This window comes from Mustela nigripes, chromosome 1 (assembly GCF_022355385.1).
Source record: "Mustela nigripes isolate SB6536 chromosome 1, MUSNIG.SB6536, whole genome shotgun sequence".
Lineage (NCBI taxonomy): Eukaryota > Metazoa > Chordata > Mammalia > Carnivora > Mustelidae > Mustela > Mustela nigripes.
The window spans coordinates 207,838,616-207,857,229 of record NC_081557.1 but is presented as its reverse complement, the minus strand read 5'-3'; the positions used below and the strand labels follow the sequence as shown (position 1 = coordinate 207,857,229).

At 45.3% G+C, this 18,614-nt stretch overlaps 1 protein-coding gene across 3 annotated transcripts in view; it reads left to right on the top strand.

Moving 5' to 3' along the window:
* Positions 1–6: 6 nt before the first annotated feature.
* STK32B (serine/threonine kinase 32B) overlaps positions 7–18,614 on the top strand; it is a 398,863-nt gene continuing 380,255 nt past the window's right edge. For all 3 annotated transcript variants that reach the window (XM_059380707.1, XM_059380698.1, XM_059380690.1), the window contains exon 1: positions 7–233. In XM_059380707.1, coding sequence (XP_059236690.1) covers positions 225–233 — 9 coding nt within the window. In that variant the 5' untranslated portion in view covers positions 7–224. The remainder of the gene's footprint in view (positions 234–18,614) is intronic.

Sequence of the window (18,614 nt, the reverse complement as noted above, 5' to 3'; positions counted from 1 at the left end):
TCCCGCGTCCGGCTCCCGCGTCCGGCTCCCGCGTCCGGCTCCCGCGTCCGGCTCCCGCGTCCGGCTCCCGGCTCCCCACTCCACGCTGCCCACCGCCCGCCGCCCGCCGCCCGCCGCTCGCAGCTCGCTGCTGGCTCCCCGCGGCCGGGCATGTAGCGGCGGTCAGGCGCCGCGGCGGAATATGGGCGGGAACCACTCCCACAAGCCCCCCGTGTTTGACGAGAATGAGGAAGGTAAGAGGCGAGGGGCGCACCCCTCCTTCCCCCTGCGCGGCGCGCTGCTTCTGCCGAGGTTCCTCCTCTGTGCCGCTGCCCCTCCGGGCAGGCGCGCAGAATCGGACAGGGGGTACAGCCCAGCCTTCACTTGGAGAACGGAAGGAGGAGCTGCCTGGGACGCAAGTCGGATGCTGCTCGGCTCCAGCTCCCCAAGCCCCGGTCGGCTTCAGAGCTGGAGGCTCAGGGAGGTGGCCTGTGCGTGTGCGTGTGTGTGTCCACGATGCGTTTGGTTTCCTGCACAGGAAGGTTCCAGGCTGCTCTCCTTCTTGGCCCAGGACAGCCTAGGGAAACTTTTCTTGTTTCAACTCTGTGACTCCAAGAAGGCGTCCCGCTTGTGGCAGCCTCCCTGGCGGAGCCAGTGGTGTAGGATGTCCAGCCTCATCTGAACTCCAGGGCTGGGCTTCCCTGTGGCTCAGGTCCCTAGAGCTCAGTACTTGAACTGGCCACACGCCATTTCCAGTGCTGTGTGTCCTGGGCAACTTGCTTAACCTCTCTATAAACCTTTATTTCTTCACCCATGAGATGAGTATTACGATACCACCTACTACCCTAGAACAAGGGATTGTTTGAAACTTAACCACTGGTTATCCATGTGAGAAGTGCCTTATAACTGTAATCAGTACAGTATTGCTGGTTATCTGTTAACTCTGCCTTTAAAAGCTTGGTTTCCTAATGCTTTGGTTTCTCCGGTGTTCACCTGGCCCCATGCAAGAGTAGGATGTACTGAGCACATACTATGTGCTAGGCACTGTATTAGGGCTTTGTAGGTGTTCTCTCCATCCTCACAGCAACCAGATGAGGCAGGTACTTCTGTTGTTCGTTTTGCAATTGAAGAAAGCAATGGGGCCAGTCATAGCTCCTAAGGAGCAGAGCTGGCTTGGGGATTGAACAGCCCTTCCCCAGACACGGTGCTTATCACCACCCAGGCGGAGGCTTGTGGACACAGATCATGGTTTCTAGAATGGCCGAGGCTGTGGGTGGTAGTCACGTGCTGGCCCAGACAGTCCCTCCCAAAAGGCTACGTGAAGATAGTTAACAATTTAAGTGGGTTGGCCCTGTATGGTGCTTTCCTAAAGGAGTTCCTGTCTAATGGCACCAAATAGAATAAGCCATGACCATCCGTGGTGATAAGGGTGGTGCGTGGGGCCAGTGAAGGCCCCTGGGCACCCAAGGAGACCAGAGGCTTTCCTCGTTCTTTAGTCTGGGGCACAGGCAGGTGGGGAGGCAGGCAGGGATAGAGGAGACGTAGGCAGGGAGGTGGTGGAGGCCTTTGGGCGTCCCAGGAAGAGTCGGGACACATGCTGTTGAACTTGACCCTGGCCAAGTTTACACTAACCCTGACCTTCTCCATGGAAGTTAAAGGGCTCTTGAAATCAGTGTTTGTAGGTGTGCTCTGTTATGGGACAGTCTCCTGTGGTGGCTCTGGGACAGGCTTGTCCCCTCTTTGAAGCACTTTTGTCCTTTGAGATTACAATCAAGGCTGTTCATGTCCCATGAGAAGATATATACTCATTGACAGGTGGGGAGCATGACTTGCATCAAAAACCTTCTATTTGCAAGAAGTCAAAACTCTCCTGTCTATTTTGGTGAAGGGATCTGTATTAGTCTGCTCAGACTGTCATAACACAATACCACTGATGCTTAAACGACAGAATTTGTTGTTGGTGGTGGCCTCAAAGACAGAGATGTTTTCTCACGGTTCTAGAGGCCAGAAGTCCAAGATCACAGTGCTGTCAGGGCTGGTTTCCAGTGAGAGCTCCCTTGCTGCTTTCCTCCTTGTGCTTGAGGAGCTGGAGAGAACTGTCTGGTGTTTCTTCCTTTTCTTACGTGAATACCAGCCCTATCAGATTAAGGCCCCACCCTTATGACCTCACTTAACATCTATCTCCATAAAGGCCGTATCTCCAAAGGTAGTCACAACTGAGGTTACAACTTCTCCATGAAGTTTGGAGGGGACAACCCCTGAGCCCATAAGGGGAGCATTTGTGAAAGCCATGGACTGCCTTCATAGATGAAAGCACAAATGTACATATCAACTCCAATAATTATAGGGGTTCATGCTTCCAGACTGGATCCAAGGTCATATTTTTGGTAATTTTCAAAGCATTTGTCTTTCTTTTATTTGCAGAGGAAATTTGCCTCCCTTATATGGACATCTGTCTCTCTCCTTTATCCCAGAAAACATGCTTCAAAATATTGATTGGCAAAATAGTTATATCTGGTGTAACCAAATTTTTGATTTTCCTGCTGTTGTTCCTCATTCCAAAAGCAGATTGGACCCAAGGTTAACTGCCTGTTTCAGGGCTCCTGAAGTACAAGGTTAGGACTCACCTCATTTTGCCAGCTTCCAGCCCAGTGAAACATTAACTTGTTTGATTTTGCCAGCGTATCTCTTGTATATTTTCCTGTGCAAGTAAAGCTCTGTTATTTGCCACCAATTAATTCATTTATTCTGTAGGCATTGGCCGATGATTTTTTTTTTTTTTTTTTTTTTTTGCACCAACCCCTGTGCCTACCAGGAATATGGAGAAGATGAAGGCAAATATCCTAACCCCCAGGGGCTTCCAGAGCAAATAAATACCCAGGACAATGCAGGGAGCTCAGAGAACCTCTAGGTAACATAGAGGAGGGTCCTTAATCCTGGGGTAGGGAGGAGGGACAGAGAAGACTTCCCCTTAGTGTTGAGTCTTGTGCAAAGGGCAGGCATTACCAGTAAGGAGGGGTTGGTAGAGATGGGGAAGGGTGTGTTAGGAGGAGGGAACAGAATGTGCAAAGCCAGATGGTAAAGGGTAAGCACGGCTCATTGGGGACATTATTGGGTGTGGTTAGTACTCCTGCAGTGTTGGGTGTGAGGCTGAAAGGCATGGAGATGAACCCCAAGTGCTGGACCAACCTTAAAGGGCCAAGTGGCTATGTGTTTGGACTTGACTGTGTAGACATCTGGAGTCACTGAAGAATTTTAAGCAGGGGAATGACATGGTCCAGTGAACTCACATGCCCTTCCAAACCAGAGCTGTTGGGTGGTTGAAGATGTAAACACCTACCTGGGCAAAAACAAGTCTGGTTTGTAAGTAATTTAATACTAAACTGTAGCTGAAAATTTGCATTGCATAACTGTATCATGCCCATCTCCATTCAGATGGCAAAAGTTTAACTTGCATCCAGGTAATATTAACAACTAACTTCCTGACACAATGCATGGGCTACTTTTCATGCCTAATTTGGAATCATCACAACTTGGCCTGGGGAGGTCTCAGAATCTGCTTCGTATTAGAGCTGTAACTGAATCGGGGACCCCAGGAAAGGCCTGTGTTGCCTGTGTGTGGGTGAGCTGAGACTCACACCCAGGTCTGTTGAACTCCAGAATTGGGCACCTAATAGTGTTCTCTGTGCTGCTGCCAGAGGCCTAGGGGAAATGTGACTCTCACAGATGGATACGGCCGTGCACAGCGAGCCTGGCACTCAGGTCAGGCTCTGCCACGCCACGCCACGGGGCTCTTTGCGTAGACCTTGATAGGATGGTAGTAGCAGTGCATTCTGACAATACCTGCTCATTTATGATAACCATCTCACATACCATCTTCAAAGAACATCTGTTGGGCACTCACATCGTAATACAACTTCTGGGAGTGTAAACAAAATCTTCTCCCCTTCCAAATTCATGTCAAAATTGCGTTTAGTGGCTTTCCCCCAACACAGTCCTTATCCATATTGGGACATTTTTGTATAAGCCTTCACCATCCCCCCTACCCCCGCTGGCAGATAAAAGGTTTCTGCTTTTTTCTCTTAGCACTGTATTTAAAGTGGCTTAGGTTGCAACGGTGTCTTCAGAGGCAGTTTAATGGGCTGTAGTATTCCATCAAATGGGACTGTTATAATGTACTTAAATATTTTCTTGTTAGACATTTAGGCTGCTTTCATTATTCCATCTTTATAAATAAGTTGCTTGAAAATTTTGTATATTTTTCCCCCTTCTCTTGGAGGAATTCATGGGGCACCTGGGTGGCACAGTCAAGTTAAGCATCTGACTCTTGATTTCAGCTCAGGTCATGATCTCAGGGTTGTGAGATCAAGCTGGGCGTCAGGCTCCCTGCTGGGCATGGGGCCTGCTTAAGATTCTCCCTCTCCTCTTGTGTATGTGTGTGTGTGTGTGTGTGTGTGTGTGTGTGTGTGTGTGTGTGTTTCTGTATGCGCACTCTCTCTCTCTCTCAAATAAATACCTTAAAATAAAGCGTAAGGGGAGGGATTATTGGATCCAAGGGACTTAATATTTTTTTAGAACTCCAGAAACATGTTGTAAATTAAGTTTCCAAAGGGAAAATCAGTGTTCTATAAATTTATGGCTGGCACCCACACATTTGGGGGTATTGATTTAACAAGCTCTGGGTATTCTCATTTTAGAATGTCATAGATTAAAGGGTCATTTAAGCATTATTTCTACATTATTATTGGTCCAGGTAACTTGACATGCAGCTCAGATCATGAAAACATTTTGGTCTAACCAAATCTGCAATAAAAGTTGCTTTCCTCTGGAAATATTCAGACACCCAAGGCAATTAAAGAACCCCCGCTCCCAACGTTGTATTCATACTTCACCTGGAGACAGGTGTCTCTGTCATTTGTGATTCACAAAGTGGTTGGTGTCTCTGCTGCAGGCTTTACTCCTGACTTTGCTTCAAATTTTTTAATACTCTGGGCAAACTCATTCATGTTACATCCTGGTTTTCATAACATGTAACAGCTATGGCTTGGGCATAAGGTAGAAACCAAAAATATTCCGAGAAAGCTCCGAATTGCGTGGAATAAACTTTGTTCAGATAATGAGAGTCCCTACAGAGGTAGAGGCTGGACAGGTGCCATGGAAGGGGTGCGGGCTTAGGGGCTCGCTTTTCACAGCTGCATCAGGCACCTGCCTATTTCATGCAGGAGTCTAGGATATAAACCTTCGATGTCAAGATCTAGACCTCATTGGAAAATGCATCCTGATTTGTCTTCTATGCTAGGAGATGGGTGGGTTAAGAAAATAGCCATAAATCAGTATGAGATTGTTTAGTGGAAATGAATGGTAAGATCCATCTCTACCTTTGAACACTCATAGAAAATGGGTATGAAGTTTTTGAGCTTAAAGCACATGTCAGTCTGCTCTATGAAGTCAGACAGGTGTATACAAACTACTGTATTTTGTTGAGTCTAAGGCACTCATTTTGCCATGTTTGAAATCTCTGAACAGGGGATGCAGTTTGGTAGTTTTATTATTTGCATGTGGTCATAGCTGTTCACGTGCTTGTGGTTTATAATAAGTCTAAAAGAGCTTTTTTCAAGGGACTGGAAAGAATCACATCGTAGATTCATTGGCAGCCTTTCCCTCTTTTTTTTTTTTTTTAAGATTTTATTTATTCATCTGACAGACAGAGATCACAAGTAGGCAGAGAGGCAGGCAGAGAGAGAGGAGGAAGCAGGCTCCCCACTGAGCAGAGAGCCTGATGCCGGGCTTGATCCCAGGACCCTGAAATCATGACCCGAGCCGAAGGCAGAGGCTTAACCCACTGAGCCACCCAGGCGCCCCCAGCCTTTCCCTCTTAATGGTATATAAAACGATGGTGCATTTAGTATGTGGGTAGCTGAGATCAGGTGCCACATGGCACCTGATGGCAGGTGAGCCTCCTTCAGTTAACCAACATGAGGTCTTTGGAAGGGAATTACCTGGTTCTGGTCACTTCTCACCACCTCCATCACTACCATCTGGTCCAAGCCGTGGTCACATCTCCTGCTTAGATTATTACAGTAGCCTCCCTAACTGGTCTTGTTTTTGCTCTTTCTCTTCTCAGCATCACCTCACTGCAGCACCAGAGTGATCCTCCAAAAGTGGGCGGGGGGCATGTCAGTCCCAGCTCCACCTCCACTCCTTCTGCCTTAGCAACATGTAAAAACAGAAGTCCTCATAGATGCCCGTCAAGCCCGGCCTCTTTGACCCCATCTCCTTCCTTTCTCCAGCCCACCTGCCTCCTTCCTGCCCCCTCAGACATACAGACACCCTCATACTATAGCCCAGCACCTGCTACCTGTGCCCACAGGGCTTCTCCTGCAGGACCCGCTCCCTCACCTCTACTCTGTCTTCACACAAATGTCTTCACCTTCCTTGTGAGGCCTTTGCTGACCACCCTGCTTATGATGGCATGCCTGACCCACCTTCCTGGCCTTCCTTTGCTTCATAGCTATTCTCATCATCTCTCATATCATTTGTTTTACTTATTCCCTTAGTTATAGTCCGTCTTCCGCCGTGTGGTCACAAGGCTTCAAGCGGGCTCTGTCATTGTGGGGACCCTACAACCTTGAGGCTCAGAGCCTTATAGCTCTGAGTATGGAAAAGGGAGCCTCTTTTTTCATAGTTGCTGCAGGAAAAAAAAAAAGTCCAAGGGTTTATTTTGATCAGTTGTGGTTAAGTCTTGAACTGATCACCGTGACCGGGGAGAAATGAGGCTCTCTGTGGCCAGGCTGGGTCACATGCCTACCCTCTGATCCTGGGGCTGGGGTTGGCACCCCTTGAGGCATGTGGACTAAGAAAGTCTGGGAAGGATTTTTCCAAGGAGTAGTGGGGTATGAAGAGAAGAAGGGCAAGTGAAGCAAACAGAAGCATCCACACAGTCCCTGTCTTCTTGTGTTCCTTGGTACATGGTTTGGAACACTTCGCTCATTTCAGTTGTTTGACTACATACCCATCTTCTGCACTAGACCGAGACCTCCAGAAGAGCAGCAAGCATTTCTTTTTCACCTTTGTGTCTGCAAGACCTGGAACAGGGCCCGTGAAGGCACACAGCTGTTGGTGGAATGCAAGAGGAGAGTAGTCGCTTAGTGGGGCTTTTGAGAAACAAATGTAGAATGTTCACACTTATCACCACTAAAGTTGGTTTGGAGAAGGTTCCTTGGATTTGAGTCCAGAATGACCTTTCGACGCTGTCCCTGAATTTTACCCTTGAGACTTGCTTGGGTAGACAGGGGTCTGCCGAGTGAGTTCTATTCTGCCAACAGCTTGGTGGGCCCCAGTTATGATGCATAGAGAGCTCCTGAGAGATTTCCCCAAATGTCAACCTGTAAAGTTAATGGAGATCAGACTGTTGCATATCACGATGCGGGATATCACTTCTCTTCCCACTGAGAGAGAAGGCGGAGATGGTTCTCGTTCCTTTCTGGGTAAGACCAATTCCTGTTTTATGGGACAGCAGAAGGGTGGAGAGAGGGATGATGGCTTTCCCAAGATATGAGCTGGAGTGAAGAGGGTGTTAAGATGGAAACAGGATTTATGTTGAGTCTTGAGGGAAAGGTTTAAATGCCTTAAGAGAAAAAGGATTGGTATTTTAGGAGGATCAAACAGCATAAGCTAGCACTGAGCTTAGGCATTTTCCTGAGAGAATTAGAAGGAACAAAATATTCTTAGCAGTACTCAGTTGTCTAAAATCTGGGCCCAGAGCAATTGCAGATGGAGATGGAGAAACTTCTAGAAAGAGCGGCGAGGGTCCCAACACCCCAGTGGAATGAATATTACAGTGCAGGAAACAATGAGTCCTCCTCTTCCTTGCTGTAATCTTAGAGTTCCTCAAGACTGAGCCCTTGGGCCTCCAGCTCAGTCCTCTGTCCTATCTCCCTGCTGATCTTGTCACCCCCGCATGCCCAGTCACCCCACATCAGTCCGGGTGCCATCAGGAGCTCCAAGCAAGCCACGCTGGTTTTCAGAAAGGGAACATGTCATACAAAGAATTCATCTTGTAAAAAGGCTAACTCTGAAAAGGACTTGGAGAAGACTCTAGGAGTACCAAGGTAGTAGCTGTAGCAGTACGGCTGCTCCTGGCAGCGCTGAGGGTGAGGGAGCCAGCAAGGCACTCAAGACCTGGAAGAGGGCCCTCCTGTCTGGTCAGGCTGTGTTTCAGATCTTGTTGGAGAGTGCCTGGTGGCTAGAGGAGCAGGCAGCCTGTAGGGGGCTGGAACTTTCTGGAAGGTGAAGCTCATCCATGAGAGCCATTGAGGGGAGGGCCGCCAGCCCCCCTGCACACTTGCTGAGTGACAGGTGGACAACCAGGTGCAGGAAGGGAAGTGTCTTCCCTGGCAGGCCCTCTCTTGCGCCCTCTGTTGGCAGTACCTAGCGGGAAGCCAGCTGGATGCAGAAATGTCCATGGAGTCTTGCCCCAGTGCCACAGAGCAGTGGGTCTGGAGCTAAGGGACAATATGTTAATAACTGGTGCCTGCTTCTTTCTTTTAGCAGTGACTCAGTAATTTATTTCCTTCATTCGTATTTCTCCTCTGGCCTCCAGACCTGTGTTTCAATATGTAATTCCACTCGGATGTCTCAAAAGAATACCTCAAATTCAGAAGAACCGGGGCGCACCTGGCTGGTTCAGTTGGTTAAGCCCTGGACTCTCGATTTCGGCTTAGGTCATGATCTGGGGGTCATGGATAGAGCCCCAGCTCGGGCTCTGTGCCCAGCTGGGCATCTGCTTGTCTCTCCTCCTCCCCCTTTGCATCACCCTCAGCGCAGTCTCTCTCTCTCTCTCTCTCTAATAAATAAAATAAAATCTGTAAACAAACAAACAAAACCCAAAGCCCAGAATAACTTCAGTCAAACCCACGTGCTTCCAGAGTCTCCTAGCTAAGTGTGTAGTACCATCATCTATCCAGTTGCAGAAGCCAAAACACCTTGTTTTCCTCAGCTCTTCCCTCTGCCTTCCTCCCACAAGTCCAGTTAGGTACCTGGCTGTGTGGATTTTACCTCCCAAGTCTCTTCCAAATCTGCCCAGTCTTTCCATCCACAGTGCTGCCACCTCCACTCAAGCACCACCCCTCAGGGGACCCGCCCAGGCAGCCTCCCACCCAGACTCATGACTGAAGTCATAGCAATGATGGCAGTCCCCTGCGCTCAGTGCTCGTGAGAGGCTTCCATTGCTCTTGGACTAAAGTTTCAGACTGTGATACGGTCCCCAAGGCCCTGTGGTGGCTGGAACCTGTCCACTTCTTTCATCTCATCCCATGTTCTCCCTCAATGCTTGCGTTAAATTACTCCACATGCTTCAAGTTCACAGCCCAAACCTTGACTTGCTGTTACTGAGTTACTGTCCCAGGCAGTAGTGACCTTCCTTCTGCTCGTTCTCAGTGCTGCTGTTTCTACTCTTGGACCACAGGAGATCCTTTCAGTTTCTGGAACGTTTCATGCCACTCCTGCCCCAGGGCCTTGCCACGTGTTGTTGCCTCTGCCTGAAATGCTCACCCAGTCCACCCAGCTTGGCTTGGTCATCTCCTGCTCGTCCTTCTCCAGGTCCCTTATCTGATTCCCAGGCTGGGTCCAGATCCCCCTCACATTACCTCAGTCTCCTTTGTAGCAATTATCACAGTGCTAATTCTACATTTATTCCCATGAGTATACTTCATTACTGTCTGTCTCCCTTGTGAGACTGGAGTCTCCACGAGCACAGGGCCCCTGGCTCTTACAGTGTTTAGTCCAGGTCCTGCTGCTTTGCAAAATGTCTGTCCTTGTAGCTGCTTGTCCTTGAGCAGTTTTCAAAGAAAACACAGAGAAAAATCACTGGGCAACTTGCGAAAGATAACAGGGTCCATCCCGATGTCTGAAGAATAGTACTGTGGGAGAGAGGTATGGTTAGTGGGGGATACAGTGGCTAAGAGAGGTTCACTTGGTGTCATAGGTGGTAACCTTGCGGTGCTGGTCCCACTTCTTTCAGGGTAGCTGGAAAGCTCTTTCCCTCCTATCAGTCTTTCCCCAGCTCCCTCACTGGCATCCCATTGGGGGAATTCATTTTTACCCCAGCCCTATATACCCCTATGGTTATTTATTTAATACTGTTTTCTATCTTGCCTGGGTTTACTTTAACAGAACCTTCTACCAAGGAACTTCATGTTTCTACCTTCATTTGGCAATGGATTAAGACTTTCACAAATAGGAAGCAAGATAAAGTAAGGTAGATGCAAAACTGTGATGCCCAGTGGCCATGGGTGCCTTATGTAGATCCTTCGCTTATGACTTGCTCAGTGCATGTTTTTGGAATGGATTTGCAGTGGATGAACAGTGGATGGCAGTTGTGTGGCTGCAGGGCCTGCCCGGCTCAGGAGCTGGGAAGGTCACAGCAGGCCCCCGAGGACATACACTGGAGTGCAGTCCTGTGCTCTTCTACTCAGTTCCCCTTACAGATGGGGTGTGGGCCTCTGGGCCTGTGTGTCTCTGGGATGCACCAGGCCCCCAGCCTGGCTTCAACATGGAGTCTTCTAACAGGGAGGCCCCTTACCTGGCATACTGTTTAAAAGCACAGACCCAGGGTCAGACCGCCTGGAGCCCCATGCTGGCTCTGCCACCTACTTGCAGAGTGACTTCCAGTAAGCTTCTTTTCCTCCATGACTTCTGGTTTCCTCCTGTAAAATGGAGATGAAATGGGCCTTATCACCTCAGTCGTTTGGAAGAGTAAGTGACTTACTCTATGTGACATGCTTACTACATACATAGTCTGGTATGTAATAAAGTAAATGTTGTATAAACTTCATTAAATAAGGTTACATTTTGTGACCAAGGGTGGTCAGTGCATAGAGGTTAAAAGCAGAGATTTGAGGGTTATACAGGGCAAGATCCTAATTTTTCTGTGTGTTGTCTGTGTGTAACTGTGGGCCACTTTTTTTTTTTTTTAACCTCCCTAAACCTTAGAATGGGGATACAACTGTATGGTTGCCATGGGAATGGAGTGAGGTGATGTCAGCACCCAGTAGTATAAGGTATGTTGGGAGAGAAGGACGTTGGGTGAGAGCTGCTGTTTCCTGAGCCTGAAGAAGGTGTTCTGACTTCTTCCCAGGCCTGCTGTCAGGAGGGTCCTTCCCATTCTCATTATCCTAGGAAACAGGACCTTCTGATAGATTCTGCCCTCAAAGCTTCCTTGCCTGGGTCCTTATTGCATCTTTCAGGAAGGGCAAGCCCTGTGTTTTGATGCCAGACTCTGGCCAAGTCATGTGGAACAGTGACCAGGGAGCAGGCATCCTTTTGCTGGGTGGTCATTGTCATTGACGTGGATCAAGCCACCTTTTGAGTCTTGTGTTTGCTCAATCCCTATGGAGGCCCTGGGGGCTGGAGTGGGGTTTTAGGGAGGGTTAGATATTGGGCCCCTGTCTTTTAGAAAATGCCCATCCTCTTAGGCATTTGAGAGGAAAGAAGAAAAAGATTTCTGGATGCCTCCTGTTGTGGATTTAATTGAATTCCCCAAAATAAGTAAGGTGAAACCTAACTCCTGTGAGCTTATTTAGAGACAGAGATGCAGTGAGGTTAAGATGAGGCCACTAGCATGGGCCCTCACCCAGTAGAACTAGTATTCTTATAAAAAGGGGAAATTGGTAGGGGCGCCTAGGTGGCTGAGTGGGGTAAGCCTTTGCCTTCAGCTCAGGTCATGATACCAGGGTCCTAGGATTGAGTCCTGCATCGGGGCTCCCCGAAGCGGGGAGCCAGCTTCCTCCTGCCTCTGCCTGCTTCTCTGCCTACCTGTGATCTCTGTCTGTCAAATAAATAAATCTTTTCTAAAAGGGGGGGGGGATTGGGGCACAAGAGCAGACGTGCACATGAGGAGAATACCGTGTGAACATGAAGAAAGAGATTGGGACGTTTGGTAATGTACCTACAAGCCAAGGAACACCAAAATCACAAGCAATCCCCTGGAAGCTAGGAGAAAGGAAAAGAGCAGATGCTTCTTCACAGCTGCACAAGAAACCAGCCCTGCTGGCACCTTGATCTTAGACTTGCAGCCTCCAGAACTGTGAGGGGATGAATTTCTGTTGTTTTGAGCTCCCCCCAACCATGGTACTTGTCATGGCGGTTCTGGGAAACGAGCACACCTAATTTTACCATTGCATCATAACTTCAATGCATCATTTCAGATAAGACCCCAAACCAGGTCTGGGAAGTGTTTCCAGAAAAAGCAACTTCTGAGACCCTTCCTGAAGGAGGGAAACAGGTAGCAGCCAAGAGGAGGTAATGTAGGAAAAAAACTGGGAAGATTGTGCAGGAAAAGGCCCTTCCAGGCAGAGGGGGCTGCACATATAGAGGCAAGGTGGGCAGAGAGAACTGGAAGGTGTTCAGTACCCCAGAGTTAATGGGAAGCAGGTGTGATGGGGGAGAAGAGAGGCAACCTTAGAGATAGGGTCTAAGCCAGCTCTCAGGTTTTCCAGAGCCTAGAATGTCACAGTATGTGTTTTAAGCTTGGGCTGTTGTAACAAACACCCCGCAGTGGGGGCTTAAACAACAGACATTTATTTCTCACACTTCTCGAGGTGGCAAGTCCAAGATCAAGGTGTTGATGAGAGTTCCCTTCGGGTTTGCACACAGCTGTTTTCTCGGTGTATCTTCACCTTGGGGGGGAGACATGGGGGGAAGCTCTTGTTTCTTCCTGTTCTAAGTACACTGATCCCATGCTAGGGACCCCTAGCATGTCATAACCTCATCTCCCCCCTGATAATCTCCAAAGGTCCCACTTCCAAATACCAACCCATTTAGGGTCAGGGTTCCAGTATATAAATTTTGGGGAGACACAATATACACAGGTTGGTAACACTGAGGAATTTGACTTCTATTCTTAGTTGGCAGGGCTGGCTACTTAATTTGTGGGACTTAGTGTGAAAGAAAAATGGGGTTCCCTTGTGTAAGAATCACAAAACTGCCATTAAAGGTACACAATTATAAAGCTTTTTCCTTTCTTCCAATGTCTCCCTCTCTCTTGGTTTGTAATGTTTTTTTCTTTTTTTTAATTTGCTATTTAATAGCATTCTAGGCAAACAGTATTTAAAATTTTAAATTATCATGGAAAGAATATTGTGCAGTGCCGGTTCTAAATGCAAATACAAGAGTACTTAACTCACGTGCGGAATTGCCAGAATCACACGATTCACATTGCAAAGCACATGCATGCAGACGTATTTTGTTCTTATCAGAACAGAGGAAATGCTATTCAAGATGAGCTCAGCTGTTTTAATTTCTCTCCTTGAATGTGCCAATGCTCTCTACCTTCAGCTTACTAATGAGTAAGGAGACAGCGAGAAGAAAAAGAGTTTTGGCTGTCCCATCTTTTCCTTCTCTTCTGTGTCTTCAGTTCAGCATCAGTGATCAGCTCACACATAACTCAGGGAAGAAGGTATCATGGGGTTCCTTGGTCCCTCATGCTCTTGGAATGTCACTGCCCTTCATTACTCAGGTGTAGACAATACTCATCTACTGGGGTCTTGCCGAGCCTATACACATTGTGCTTCTACCAGAATTCTGTGCTCGTGGAGCATTGCAGATGAATGGGGGTAGGAGCATACACCTTGGATGCACAGCCTCTGCTTATGCACCTGTGTCAGTGAAATCCCTCAGGGAGCAACATTTCATGGATCAAAGCAACTCCTGGATGTTAAACCAAGTACAGAGCCCTTCTGAGCATAGAGCTCTGTATGACAGCTCAGGTTCACTTTCATGAAGCGGACCCTGTTGTTAGAAGATCAAGAGACACCAAAGCTTAATCTGGGGGGGTGATGTGACCAGGTTTTAATTTTAGAATGATCACGATACCTGCAGAATGCAGAATGGGTTAGCAGGGGGAGAAACTAGTGGCTATGAGCATTATAAAATCCACAAGAAGAGGAGGAGGGTCATAAATGTCCACAGTGGAATATATTTGCATAAATGTAGTTACTTAAATCACTATGTATTGATGTACACTTAAACAAAACCACAACTAAAGATGCTCTACAGATCTTCCAGTCCCATCACCTTGTGGAAAATCCCCGTGAGTTTTCTACTTGTAGGTGATACAGCTTATCAAATTCAACAAAATCATGGTGCGGCAGGATTTTCTGCAGTTCACGTAAGTGATATAAGAAATTTATGATTTCCATTTAAAATGTAATTATTTTTAAGCACACTTTTTAAACAAAACCGAAAAGTTGCTGCATGTCGTCTTTAATAAGTTCCAACACAGTTTCTTAACCCTCCTCTCCAGAGTATAATTACTCCATCAATCTTCCTGGAGAATCAAAGGGAGCTTAGTGGAACACACCTTTCATGCGTTAAACCAGAATTATGCTTGCTTTGGATTTACATTTGAAAGTAATTTGCATTGGCATTTTATTTCTTCCAGAAAATAACAAATGTTTCTGTTCCTTCCCAAGTATCATGGTCTTAAACAGGTTATAAATCTTTCAGAGCTATTATTTGCCAGTCCCTTTAATTTCTGTGGGAAGAGAAAGAAAACTATGATTGGGGATTATTTTTCTTTCTGTCTTTGTTTTTTTATTATTATTTATTTATTTTTTTTTTCCATGAATAAATTCCTTTTATTTCAGGCCTTGAAATATATATTATACCAAGCAAAGAGTAAGATTAAGAAGGTATTTAGATATACAGGGGGTTTTCTGACATGTAAGAAACAGTGATATTTTTTTTAATTTTTTATTTTTTATAAACATTTATTTTTATCCCCAGGGGTACAGGTCTGTGAATCACCTTGTTTTTTTAAAGATTTATTTATTGAGAGAGAGAGAGAGAGAGAAAGAGCATGAGCAGGGCGGGGAGGGGCAGAGGGAAAGAAACTCCAGCAGACTCTGCTGAATATAGAGCCTGACAGGAGGCTTGATCCTATGACCCTGAGATCATGACCCTGACCCAAGCCAAAATCAAGAGTCAGTTGCCCAACTGATTGAGCCACCCAGGTACCCTAGATTATTTTTCTTTCTTAGCCAGCAAATAGGACACAAGATTGGGGTTTGGTATGCCATTTGGCAATTTGGTTGTTTTGGCTTATCCTGAGTTGCCCCTGTGGGGATGCCTCTACTCCTCATCTTGCTAGATGCATTTGTGTCTTTATAAGTAATGGGAACATTTTTGTGTTAGATTTTTTTTCTATTTTATTTTACTTTATTTTAATTCCAGCCTAATTCACATACAGTGTTCTATCAGTTTCAGGTATACTTTTATTTTTCTGGTTTACATTCACTTTTTAAAAAAATTAATTAATTGATTGATTTCTTTTCAGCATAACAGAATTAATTGTTTATGCACCACACTTTGTGTTAGATTTTGATATAGATTTCTGGTTTGAGGTCAATAGGGCAGAGGGCCTCAAATATGAAGTTGGATGGGATCGGGTAGAAGAAATACTATTTAAAATACCAGTATATTATCTGATGATAACTACCTCATTTTCCTCCCCTAGGCTCAGCCTATACCATGCAGACTTAAATTTTCAATTGCCAGCCCAACTCAAAGTTTGTACATGAATATCTAACAAGACCCTTACTCTTAGAGCTTCTCAGTTGAGCTCTTGCTTCTCTGCCCCATCCCCAAATCTGCTCCTTCCTGTCTTCCCAACTTCAGAAAATAATAGTTCCATTCTTCCAGTTGGTCAGGCCAAGACATTAGAGTCATCCTTGAACTTTCTTTGAATTGAACGACACACCTGCCCCCTGACTATAGGCCTCCTGTTCCTGTGCCTGTATTTCCATCTTCCATGCCTACAATTTCAACACCAAAATGCTTAGAAATCTAGAGCAGGTCCACAGAGATTCACCTGTTTCATTTGCTGGAGGCTCCCACTCCCAATTTTGTTAATTTTCAGTCTTTAGGGATTTATTGAGACTTATTATGTCTTGGCATTTGACATACCTTGGTAAACTTGCCATATACTATTGAAAAGGATATGTATTCTATAGTGCCTGCTGCAGTGTTCTTTGTGTCAGGGATGTTCAAATCTCTTACATCCTTAATGAGTGTTGCTGCTTTAAAAAAAAAAAAAGATTACTGAGAGAGGAGTATATATGATTGTGAATTTTTCTGTTCTCTGCAGTTTTTGTCAGTGTGTATGACTTTTGAAATATGTTAATAGAGTCACATGAGGATTATTTTGTTTCAATTAGATGATGCATTTACCATATGAAATAGTCTTTATCTCTGGAAATACTGCTTGTTCTGAATTCTACATGGTTGTGATTAATATAGTTACACCAACTTTTTAATGCTTAGTTTGTGTCTCATAAATCTTTTTCCAACCTTTCATTTTCAATTTGTTTTCTGTATCTTTGAATATAAGCATCAATTTAAACAGCTTATGGTTGAATCTTCCTTTTGTTTTCTCTGAAAATCTCTGTCTTTTAGTTGGAGTATTTAGTTTGTCTGTGTTTAATATAATTTTTGATGAGGTTGGGTTTAATTCAGTCACCTTGCTGCTAATTTGTTCCCCTTGTGGTTTTTTTTTTTTTTTTTTAGTCTTTATTAATTTTTTATTTTTTATAAACATATATTTTTATCCCCAGGGGTACAGGTCTGTGAATCACCAGGTTTACACACTTCACAGCACTCACCAAAGCACATACCCTCCCCAATGTCCATAATCCCATCCCCTTCTCCCAAACCCCCTCCCCCCAGCAACCCTCAGTTTGTTTTGTGAGATTAAGAGTCACTTATGGTTTGTCTCCCTCCCAATCCCATCTTGTTTCATTTATTCTTCTCCTACCCACTTAAGCCCCCATGTTGCATCACTACTTCCTCATATCAGGGAGATCATATGATAGTTGTCTTTCTCTGCTTGACTTATTTCGCTAAGCATGATACGCTCTAGTTCCATCCATGTTGTCGCAAATGGCAAGATTTCATTTCTTTTGATGGCTGCATAGTATTCCATCGTGTATATATACCACCTCTTCTTGATCCATTCATCTGTTGATGGACATCTAGGTTCTTTCCATAGTTTGGCTATTGTGGACATTGCTGCTATAAACATTCGGGTGCATGTGCCCCTTTGGATCACTACGTTTGTATCTTTAGGGTAAATACCCAATAGTGCAATTGCTGGGTCATAGGGCAGTTCTATTTTCAACATTTTGAAGAACCTCCATGCTGTTTTCCAGAGTGGCTGCACCAGCTTGCATTCCCACCAACAGTGGAGGAGGGTTCCCCTTTCTCCGGATCCTCGCCAGCATCTGTCATTTCCTGACTTGTTGATTTTAGCCATTCTGACTGGTGTGAGGTGATATCTCATTGTGGTTTTGATTTGTATTTCCCTGATGCCAAGTGATATGGAGCACTTTTTCATGTGTCTGTTGGCCATCTGGATGTCTTCTTTGCAGAAATGTCTGTTCATGTCCTCTGCCCATTTCTTGATTGGATTATTTGTTCTTTGGGTGTTGAGTTTGCTAAGTTCTTTATAGATTCTGGACACTAGTCCTTTATCTGATATGTCGTTTGCAAATATCTTCTCCCATTCTGTCAGTTGTCTTTTGATTTTGTTAACTGTTTCCTTTGCTGTGCAAAAGCTTTTGATCTTGATGAAATCCCAATAGTTCATTTTTGCCCTTGCTTCCCTTGCAACGCCTTTGGCGTTGTTCCTAGGAAGATGTTGCTGCGGCAGAGGTCGAAGAGGTTGCTGCCTGTGTTCTCCTCAAGGATTTTGATGGATTCCTTTCGCACATTGAGGTCCTTGATCCATTTTGAGTCTATTTTTGTGTGTGGTATAAGGAAATGGTCCAATTTCATTTTTCTGCATGTGGCTGTCCAATTTTCCCAGCACCATTTATTGAAGAGGCTGTCTTTTTTCCATTGGACATTCTTTCCTGCTTTGTCGAAGATTAGTTGGCCATAGAGTTGAGGGTCTATTTCTGGGCTCTCTATTCTGTTCCATTGATCTATGTGTCTGTTTTTGTGCCAGTACCATGCTGTCTTGATGATGACAGCTTTGTATTAGAGCTTGAAGTCTGGAATTGTGATGCCACCAACGTTGGCTTTCTTTTTCAATATCCCTTTGGCTATTCGAGGTCTTTTCTGGTTCCATATAAATTTTAGCATTATTTGTTCCATTTCTTTGAAAAAGATGGATGGTACTTTGATAGGAATTGCATTAAATGTGTAGATTGCTTTAGGTAGCATAGATTTTCACAATATTTATTCTTCCAATCCAGGAGCATGGAACATTTTTCCATTTCTTTGTGTCTTCCTCAGTTTCTTTCATGAGTACTTTATAGTTTTCTGAGTATATATTCTGTGTCTCTTTGGTTAGGTTTATTCCTAGGTATCTTATGGTTTTGGATGCAATTGTAAATGGGATTGACTTCTTAATTTCTCTTTCTTCTGTCTTGCTGTTGGTGTAGAGAAATGCAACTGATTTCTGTGCATTGATTTTATATCCTGACACTTTACTGAATTCCTGTATAAGTTCTAGCAGTTTTGGAGTGGAGTCTTTTGGGTTTTCCACATATAGTAAAATATCATCTGCGAAGAGTGATAATTTGACTTCTTCTTTGCCAATTTGGATGCCTTTAATTTCCTTTTGTTGTCTGATTGCT